This window comes from Meles meles, chromosome 9 (assembly GCF_922984935.1).
Source record: "Meles meles chromosome 9, mMelMel3.1 paternal haplotype, whole genome shotgun sequence".
Lineage (NCBI taxonomy): Eukaryota > Metazoa > Chordata > Mammalia > Carnivora > Mustelidae > Meles > Meles meles.
Window position 1 is genome coordinate 104501913 of NC_060074.1, and position 10328 is coordinate 104512240.

The 10328-nt window shown below is 46.7% G+C and overlaps 1 protein-coding gene across 1 annotated transcript in view; it reads left to right on the forward strand.

Annotated features, from left to right (window-relative positions):
- The window catches only part of CFAP221 (cilia and flagella associated protein 221), an 83425-nt gene extending 73353 nt beyond the window's left edge, over nucleotides 1-10072 (forward strand). Inside the window, exons 21-24 of the mRNA XM_046019844.1 lie at nucleotides 419-510; nucleotides 5452-5544; nucleotides 7979-8074; nucleotides 9859-10072. Coding sequence (XP_045875800.1) covers nucleotides 419-510; nucleotides 5452-5544; nucleotides 7979-8074; nucleotides 9859-9967 — 390 coding nt within the window. The 3' untranslated portion in view covers nucleotides 9968-10072. The remainder of the gene's footprint in view (nucleotides 1-418; nucleotides 511-5451; nucleotides 5545-7978; nucleotides 8075-9858) is intronic.
- The last annotated feature ends 256 nt before the right edge of the window (nucleotides 10073-10328 follow it).

Here is a 10328-nt window from a genome sequence, read left to right on the forward strand (position 1 = left end):
CCTGATAGCGCCCTCCCTCGCATGTCTGTGCATTTGCGCGCGCTGGGCCCTGCCAGGAATGCCATCTGATGAGCGAACATCGCTTTGAATATCGCTCTCGCATCGCATTCGCAAAACAGATTGTAAGGCCCGATATGTCTTCCATCACCAGACCCCGTTTCTTTGTGTGCCTGATGAATCAGGGGGAGGAAAATCTCTCCTTCCTCCCTACTTTAGTTCCCATTGCTTAATGTCTTCTGCTAGGGAAGTCGTCTTTAAGCCTCAGAAGAGCAGTCGAACTTAAGGAAGGTATACATTTTGGAGCTCAGCTTTAAAGACTGCCAAAAAGCCCATTGAATGAAACAAAAGTCCTTCCTAGACTTGACTGCGCCAAACAGTTCCGTTACATGTGGGACCCTGTGCCCGGCTTTTCCTACAGGACATTATTCCTGGGATAATGCATTGGAAGAAGTTCCAGCCCTTGGCTCTCTCCTCCCTGCCCGAAACCTCGAAGACAGAGACAGCCCAGAGGTAGGCCACAGCTCATCTGTTCGCCTCCTGGAGGTCTCTTGGCACCACAAATTACAGAGGCTGTGATCCTCAAACTTAACTGCCAATATGGTCTCAAATCCTACTTTTAGGGTTTTAGGGAAGTTTGCTAGGTGGAGAAACACGATAATGCATCACAGACTCACACATTCTGAATTCTCTTCATTGAGATCTACTTCTTAAAAGAATGTCACAAGTGGCTAATCATCCCTGTTTCAGTAAACGTGGAACTTCAATCCATATAATTCAGCCGAAATAGTCATGATCAATTTTTAATGTTCTTGAATTGCCAAAATTATCCTTCTGCGCCCTCCATATACAACTTCAGGGGAGTTCCTTCTCTCTCCACCTCAGCCTAGCATTCCTGGGAGGCCCCAGCTACCATCATTCACAGACGGAGCTCAGGGGCAGAAACAGAACAGACCAATGAGCATATTGTTGGAGCAAAGAAAGAAGGAATCTAGAGTAAACACATTTTTGCTAGTTTGCTCATTTAGCTCCTCTCCAGAGCCCTCAGATCTCAAAGAAGGAGTCTGAGGCCTTTTCTTTAGGACTCTGGCCAGTCAGTAACCCACTCCCGAGCCTCTGAATTTGCTTCTTTGGTCTGTTGTCCTTACCAACATAGTTAAACAGGTTATTGGTGTGTGGAGGTGACTCGTATCCCAAACAGTGGCCATCGGCAGTCACCGTTGCTTCAAGTCCTTTGATCCGAAATGAGGCGCACCCCAAGGAAACGTGAGCTCTGCCCCTGTGGGATCAGCAGGCACCCCCACTCCCACCAGCATCTCCTGGATCCTCTGAGGCAGGAACTCAAGCCCCTCCCTGCCCAGAGTGCCCAGCCCTGTGGGAGCTATGTGACATCAGCCCCACTCCTCCGCCTCTTCTCCCAGTCCTCTTGGCCATTAAAACAAGGGGATGGACATTTCCATTTTAGTAGGAATGAAAGAGCTCACTGGGTGTCCCGTGCGTGACCCTGTATACACTACCTGTCTATCCCTCACCCCCAGTCCCGGGGGAATTTGAGGGGCATCGCTGAAAGCACGTTTGTGACTCGAGAACACTGAATTTTACTTCTTCCCTCATTGTCAGAGAAAATCTCCTCCTGAATTAAGCAACATTCAGCCTCCCTTCCCTAGGTGCTGCCAGGGTCCATCGCCTTTGGGTTATTTCCTCACTGCTTCTCAGCTACTGTCCTCCGCCTGGAGATTTAACGGGAGACAAGCAAAAAGCGCCCCGCCTGGGGTGTTTGGGACCTGGCAGGAGCTCAGAAAAATAGGAGTTCCCTTTCTGTGGGTTCCATCCGTGCTTCATCCCTCCTGGAGCCACCTAGAAGAAGCTCGGCATCTTTGTTCTTCACTTGAGCACAGTCCTAAAATCGAAAAGCTCTAGAATCAGGGAAGATAGTGGCACGGTAGAGAGAATGAACATGTTGGAGGGCCTTGGAGACTGCCTCTGTTCCTCATGAGTGGAGTCCCCCGCTCTGGGTCCTTGGGCGAGTCACTTCTCACTGAAGCCCTTTGAACAACACCTTTCTGGTCCGCGAAGCTGGGACAGCCGTGGCTCCGCCCCCCACACTCCCTCCACTAAGCTTTGCGATGGTTCTGCTGCCACCAGATGGCGGTAGTCTACCACCCTGCCTGCTTCGGCGGTGGGGTGAGGACGCTTCCGCCCCATCAACCAGACAGAGCCGGCTGTGGGGTAAGGTCAGGAGACTGAATGAGCAAAATGATAAATGGATAAATGGCCAAAAGTGGCCACCAGCTGTCGGCATGCACAGCTCTCAAGAATTAAAGGTGGGAGGTGGGGAGTCCTCTTTTTTTCCCAAGCTGTGTCCTTGGAAAAATCTCCTGAGGCTGTTCTTTTCAAAAAGCAGTCAGCATGCAGTTACCTTGGGCTTCAATTAACCATGAATTAAACATGAATTCTACATGAATTAAAGAAAACCCTCCAACTAGGAACTGTTACTTTCAACTTCTGTGCCTGAGCGCTCTGTTGGGCCAATTCGTTTCAAGATAAACCGTAACTGCATAACAGATGATAAAATCGAGAGAGGATTCTACATTTCCCTCTCATAGATTTCCAGGATGGAAGCTTCTAGACCCTGTTTTTATTTTTAAAAGTAGTTACAAAATAAGAATGGTATTCTTTCTTAAGTTCCTACAAATCCATTAATGATACTTCAACCTTACCGTCCTCTGGCTTGAATAAATTACTATTACTTATGAGATGTTTCCTTTGCCCCTGAGAATATCTGTTTGCTGTGAACCACGTGATAGAGTTATTTACTATTTGTTTATTCCAAGTCACGTTTGCATTCATAATAATCAAAACAGCTCACTTGGCTTCTTTGCTCTTTAATAAATTCAGTGAGAACTTTTTGAGTCTCTCTAGGACTTTCATAAGTATCTTGCAAATCAGCAGCAGCCGAAGACATTATCTAATCCAGTAGCGCCCCGACTTTCGGGTTTTATAGACGAGTGAAATGTCCAGGAGACTTTTTTAAATTTTCCTTTATGTAAATTCAATTAATTAACACACAGTGTTGTCCAGAAGAATATTGAGAACCATTTTAGGGCCGTCAGAGTTTTGCTTTGCCAAGAAAAGCATTAAAACCAAGGAAAGCAACACAAAGTGCCCGACCACCATCTACCGTCTCCACCGTTTCAATTTCAGAACGTATTAACACACACGCATAAGTAAGAGGAACGCGGGCTCAGATTTTAAAACTTGGATTAATTTGGTCTCATGAAAAAGACGTGGCTGCGGCCAGGCTCTCTTCCCAGACTAGCCTGCTCTCTGCAGAGTGGTCTGGGCTCTCCAGTTCTTAGTACCTCTGCTGGGCAGGAATGCCCCGGACCACCCCACCCTAAAGTGGCAGCAGCTTGGCAGGTAGGACCGGCATGCTTTGTCAGGTTCCCTTTCGGGAGGAACGGTATGAAAACCGAAAACTGGACACAAGGTGGACACATTGTTACTGGGTGGCTTGTTTCTTGTTTCTTGTTTCTTCCTCCCCAGACCCGCCACACACACACACACATGCACACACACACATAGACACACACACAAACACACAGGTGTGTTTACACACACACATAAGCACACATACACAATTTCAGAAATGATGAATTCACACCGATGCTTACAATTCTAGCCTGCATCCGTAAAGCTACTGCCTGCTTTCCCCCATTCTGGGTTTGTATGTCCCTCCTTCCACTGTGAGATCCCTGGCTCCTAACGCATTTACTCATTAATCAATTTCATAGAAGTCCAAAATAGTTTCACAATTGTCTCACCTATAGCCATGTTAATGGACAAGCATGATGAATAGAGGTCAGGTTTGTTTGCAGGTTCCCCCAAGTTTATTGTACATCCCACCAAAACTATGACTATATAGTCAAATATAGTATTTATAAGTTTCTTGGATTAGTGCTTTTTTTTCCTTGTTCTTTCTTTCCTTCATCCCTCCCTCCCTTCCTTTCCTCGTTTCCTCCCTCCCTCCTTCCTTCCTTCCTTCCTTCCTTTCTTTCTTTCTCCTTCTCTTCCTCTTTCTCTCTTTCTTTCCTTCCACCATGATTATGGAATTCATGTGAAATATTTGCTTCAGTTTGCTTTCAATTTGGGGGTTTTCCCTCCCTTCTGTTACTGATATAATCTTTTTTTTAATAATAGGTAGAACAATAACACGTTTTCTTTTTTTAAGATTTTATTTTTTTGAGAGAGAGTTATCAAGAGAGAGCCTGAGCTGGGGGAGGGGGGCAGAGGGAACAGAGACAAGCGGACTCCCTGCTGAGCAGGGAACTGGAGGTGGAACTTGATCCCAGGACTCTGGGATCATGACCTGAGCCAAAGGCCAATGCCTAACTGACTCAGCCACCCAGGTGCCCCATCAAAGATATATGTGCACAAGCCAAAACCCCTTGTTTCTGCATCTGCCTCCTGCTTTAACCTCCACTCACAATCTTTCTAGGATCTGGGGGGAGCTCCATTTCCTTCCTATGTGTTCTACTGTCTGTCACTATGTACTCTTCTTCATGAGACAACACTCTCCCCAGCTTCCAAAATTTAGTCCAGAAAACTGTTGAAAACTCTTACCCATGTAGGTTTTTTCTCTTTTCTTTGTCGTGTGTTCAATTTTTTATCCCTTTAAAACGTCATAAGTGGGAGCGCCTGAGTGGCTCAGTTGGACAAGCATCAGACTCTTGATTTCCGCTCAAGTCATGATCTCAGGGTCATGGGATGGACCTCTGCGCTGAGTATGGAGCCTGCTTAAGATTCCCTCTCTTGCTCTCCCTCTGCCCCTCCCGGCTCATGCTCTCTCTCTCTAAAAAAATTAAAAACCCATAAATAAAATTTAAAAATATAAAAGTTTTTAAGTAGTTGAGGCCAAAGAACAAGCAAATGCTTGTTCTACCATCTTGAAACAGAAGTCTGCTGCCAATTGCTAAACTAATAATATTTTTTCTACCTATTTTAATTATCTTAATGTGCTCTATTCTCAGGATTTTATAGAAAGCTCTATATCTATAATACCGAATAATATATCAGGGACTGGGGAGGAAGGTCTGAAATGGAATGGAACAACTAAGGAAGACTGTAAAGTGGAGAGGAAACTATTAAGAAAAGTGAACTGTCCAGTACTGCCCTGTGCCCCCCAAGAAATAATATTAGACCTACCAACTTGAAAGTTCTGTTCCTAAACCCCAGAAAATGGCTTACTTGGCCACATCCTATGGGTTTGATCAGTACCTATCACACCCCCTGCCTTTGTCCACAGGCAAACATGAGTGGGTTTTCAGGAGTGAGGGACGGAAGGGGAATGTCCTGCCCAGTGGGAAATTACAAGCACTTTAGCACGTGGTGTAAAGATCCCAAGACGGCAAATGTGAGCGTTTATCCTGCCCTGCCTGTGTGGTTCTTCCACAGCTGTGATTCCTTCAACCTAGTCATGCTTCCGAAAAATGTCCCTGCCGTTCTCAATGCCCTACCAGAAGAAGACAGACTGGAAACGGCTGAACGGTACTGTCTCACTTTTGCTTTCTAATGTAGTCTGTTCTACAAAAATGCGCCAGGTGCCTCGAGAGATTTCAAAAGAGCACACAGTGCCAGGGTCTGCAACCCAGATGAGTTAGGGCTAACACACGCAGCCAGAGTCCTAACTAGGGGATGGCAGGCTAAGCTCGTGCTGTGGAGCAGAAGGTCTCTGCAGCCTCACATTCACTGATCGGAGGGAGCTCAAGGGAGGGGAGAGAAGAGGTGGTGCTCAGTGGGCTGGGAAGGCTTCATGGTCACGTGCACTTGGGTAAGTCCTTGAAAGAGGGTGGGATTTGGAGAGGCATAAAAAACTATAGACCCCAAACCAAGGCGCTCATGTTTCATTTTACTGGTGAGCGTCCAACAGCCTTGAATCTCCTGTTGCTGTGCCGATTTCAGCATTTGTCCATGTAAATCATCAATTAGTGAAGTCCTAAATATCTGAGGTTTCTCTCCGGGTCTAAGACTTGTCCACAAGCAGTGACATTCGGCAATACCTGAGCGGTTGAAGCTCCAAACCAGGGAAGGTGGGAGCGCCTCCTACAGGAACCACTGCTCAAGGACATCGGTGAGGACACTGGCGAGGACGCTGGAGCTGGGACGGATGGTACACGTCCGTGGGAGGTTCAGAGGAACGTGTCCTGTCTGGCAGGGCTGTGGTGCCCAGCAGGCCGAAGCTTAGCTGACCCCTCCTCCGCTTGACACTGATGTGGGGACCATCGTGACCGAGTTCCCCCATCGTTGAAATGAGAATAGTAGAACCTATTTCCTGCGAGTTGTCAGAGTTGCAGGAGATAATGCTGATGCTGATGACAAGGAGGGTAATCAGAACATTTACCAAGCACTCCAGCACAGGGCTTTGCCCGCGGTCTCATTTACTCTCCACGATGAGGTCTTGCTGTTATCCCCACCTTAGAGACAGGAAACTACTCACAGGAAATTGATGCTTGCAAAGCACCAACATGCGGCTGCTTAGCAATCATTAGTCTTCAGTCACAGGGGACTGGAACAGCGTCTGTGCCTTCCAAGGATACTTTCCATAATGGAACCTTGCTGTGCCACTTCGGGGTATCATGGCTGAATGGTGTTCCTTCCTTTTTTTAAGATTTTATTTGTTTGACAGAGAAAGAGATAGCGAGAGCACAAGCAGGGGGAGCTGCAGAGAGAGAGGGAGAGGCAGGCTCCATCCCAGGACACTGGGATCACGACCTGAGCCAAAGGCAGATGCTCAACCAACCTAGCCACCCAGGCGCCCTATGCACCTGCTTTTAATTCCAAACTTTGAAGACTTGGTTGATCTTGGAAGAGTTTTTCTTAACTGAGCCATTATCAAAAAATCCATTCTCTTCTTCTAAAGTAATAGGGTTGTTGAAACTAGTAGTGACATTTCCCAGCCTCCCTTGCAATAAAGTCACCCATTTGGCAGGGCCCTGGCCCAGGGAATGCAAGATGGGAGATATTCCACTTCTGATCATGACCACTTTCCTCCAGCTAGAACCCAAACATGCAGCAACCACGCTTTAACCATCAGGCCAGGGGTCAGCAAACTATGCCCCATGGCTGACTCTGGCCTGCCACTTATTTTTGTAAATAAAGTTTTACTGTAACATAACCACACCCATTCATGTATTATTTCTTTTGGTTCTTTTCATGCTACAAAAGCAGAGCTGAGTAGTTACAAAAGAGACTGTATGACTTACAAAGCCCTTTACTGAAAAGCTTGCTGACCTCCGCTCCAGCGAATAGCAGACCACAAGACAAAAGTCACCTCGAGCCCTTTAATTTCTTCTTTTACCAATAGTTTATTTGCAAATATATTATTTAAATATATTAAAATTATATTAAAGCAGTTGTAGGTTTGGTGTTTTTTTTTTTTAGTGAAGAAGATAGTGATCTTTTCACTATCTCTTTCTATTTAAATTTCATGGTGGCCAGAGAACATACTGTGAATGATTTCAAAAGATTGAAACGTGCACTTGTAGAGAATATGAATTTACAACCCCACTTTAAAAATTGCTTTTTACTCTCTGGTTATGATTCCTACCATTGTTGGTCAAAGCATTTTATCAGCCTTATGCTTCTCTTAACACAGACTCAACAAAAGTGGGTAGAACTAACACTGAGGGCGCCTGGGTGGTGGTGAGCCTTCAGCTCAGGTCATGATCCCAGGGTCCTGGGATCAAGTCCCGCATCGGGCTCTCTGCTCCGCAGGGAGCCTGCTTCCTCCTCTCTCTTTGCCTGTCTCTCTGCCTACTTGTGATCTCTGTCTGTCAAATAAATAAATAAAATCTTTAAAAAAAAAAAAAGAACTAACACTGAAAGCCAAAAGAATTGCATAATTCTTAAATGATCACAATATTTCTTTACTTTATTTGGGGAAGGAAAACCCTTTCCAGCTAAGCATCTTCTTCCTTTTCAGTGAGCTCTGTGAACAGAACATAGAAGTTCTGTTGACTCCGGAAATGATCGAAGCAGAATTCCCTATGTTGGACCACAAGGACCCCAAAAAGGAGAAGTAAGTGGATGCTTTATGCCTTCCTTAGGAAGAGGCAGCCTTCTCATAGAATTGGTCCTCCATGAAGGACAGGAATTGTCACGTCCTCTGAACCTAAATACCTCAGGCTTAAAAAGAGAGAGGGGTGCGTCTATCTTATTTGATGCACAATTACGGTCTCTCAAGTGTGGTTGGCAGGTAAATGTTTAAGAACTGGACCCAGTTTTTCCATTTGCTTATCATCTAATTTCAGAGGTGTGTTTGTTTGTTGTTGATAAGTGAATGAGTCTCATCCGGCATCAGGAACCCCCGGCTCTGGAGCCAGAGGAGACCCGTGGCCGAGGCTCAGCCCCACCATCTATGCCACGTGAGCTCTCCAGCCAAGCTCCTGACACCTCAGTAAACTGAGTTGCAGTGTCCTCATGGGCGCCATGCAGGAAATAAAGTCTCCCTCACAGGCTTCACAAGTGTGAGGAATAAAGTGTGACACCAGTGTGAGGACGGCCAGCCCCTTGCTTGATGTGAACTGGGTGTTTGGCAAACGTGAGCGCTTCCCTTTGCTTCTCCCTCAGGGGCCAGAGAGCTAAGCAAACACATCATCATTATCCCTCAAAAAATTGGTTTCTCTCTTTTTTTTTTAATTGTATTTATTTATCTGAGAGCAAGAGTGAGAGAGAGAGAGATTGAGCAGGTGAGGGACAGCGGGAGAAGCAGACTGTCCACTGAGCAGGGAGCCTGGCGTGGGGCTTGATCCCAGAACTCCCAGATCATGACCTGAGCCAAAGGCAGACGCTTACCCGACTGAGCCACCCGGGCGCCCCGAGGGAACATTTTAATTCTTCATTTTCAGGTATATCTGCTTTTTCTAAACTGCCAGGCATTTTCCAGAACTTCACATTTCACCCTGTTTAGAAAACGTTCCAGAAGCACTTGAGTTTATACGTATTCTATCTAGGCAGATCATAGAGCTGACCTCACAGCCTTAAGACATCCGTCCTTCCAACCAAATGCACTCCTCAGTTCCTTCCCAGATATTTGGAATATTCTACCAGAAACCCCCTTGCCACACCCAGCAAAGGGCTGGGCTCCACATCAGCCGCCACCTGATCCAGGTGCAGAACCCTCCCCCTGACTCCCTGCTTCTGGAGACGCTATCAGTCAGAGATGTTACAGGCCTACCTTATTCATAACCATGAAGCAGCAACGAATGCTGATTGAACCTTTAGAAGACATCCCGTGAGTGAGTTCTCATTTCACCTTCTTGACAACACAGGCAGATGAGAACTACCACTGTCTGTCCATCTGGAAGCAGTGCCTGAGTTAGGGAACTTGGCCACACTAAGAACTCATGGAGCTGAGATCTGAAGCCAGGGTTGAATCACTTACCCCCCAAGTGTTTTCACGTAACAAAATTATCATCAAACATAGTTTGAAATAGATATATGTGATATCAGTCCTATATAAAAATATAAAACAAGTCTGCCAGGGGTGCCTGGGTGGCTCAGTCGGTTAAACGACTGCCTTTGGCTCAGGTCATGATCCCAGGGTTCTGGGATCAAGTCCTGCATCGGGCTCCCTGCCCACCAGGAAGCCTGCTTCTCCCTTTCCTTCTGCCCCTCCCTCTGCTTGTGCTCACACACTCTCTCTCTCAGATAAATAAGTAAAATCTTAAAAAAAAAAAAAAAAAAAAAGGTCCTCCAGGCCTCACTATCCCCGCGACCCTGAGCCAGCCTCCGGGCACGGGTGGGTGACCCAAGCTGCTACCAAGTGCCCTCATGCGTCCCTGTCGGGTGTTTGATGTACAGAGAGATCAAAGAACAAGCACAACCTACGGAGAAGCCAGGAGAAAAGGTGCTGGAGGAGATGAAGACTCTGCGGGGCAAAGCTCTCAACTCGTACCTGATTCTAGGATAAAACCCCCCAGGAGGTCAGTTCCTCTCGTTGGCTTTCTGCTGGTCGCTGTGTCCATTGATGTTCCAGTCATTTGGGAAGTTAAACTCTCTAGAGAATAAAATTGAAAGGTGGATGATGTATATATTTGTAAGTAATCATTTTTCTTTTGAAAGATAAGACGTCACCAGCGGGATGGCAGTGTTGGAAGGCTCCTTGGTGCAAAGATTCAATGCCGGCACCAAGACTTCCGGGGCAAGCCTCAGGCCACCCACCGCGTGGAGAGCCCCAGGGCCTTCTGCACCCAGTGTGGTGCTGGGAGGGGGGCTAGGCAGGCGCGGAGAGGGCAGAGGAAGGTGGGTGCGGAGCGGGTCTGCTCTCTCAC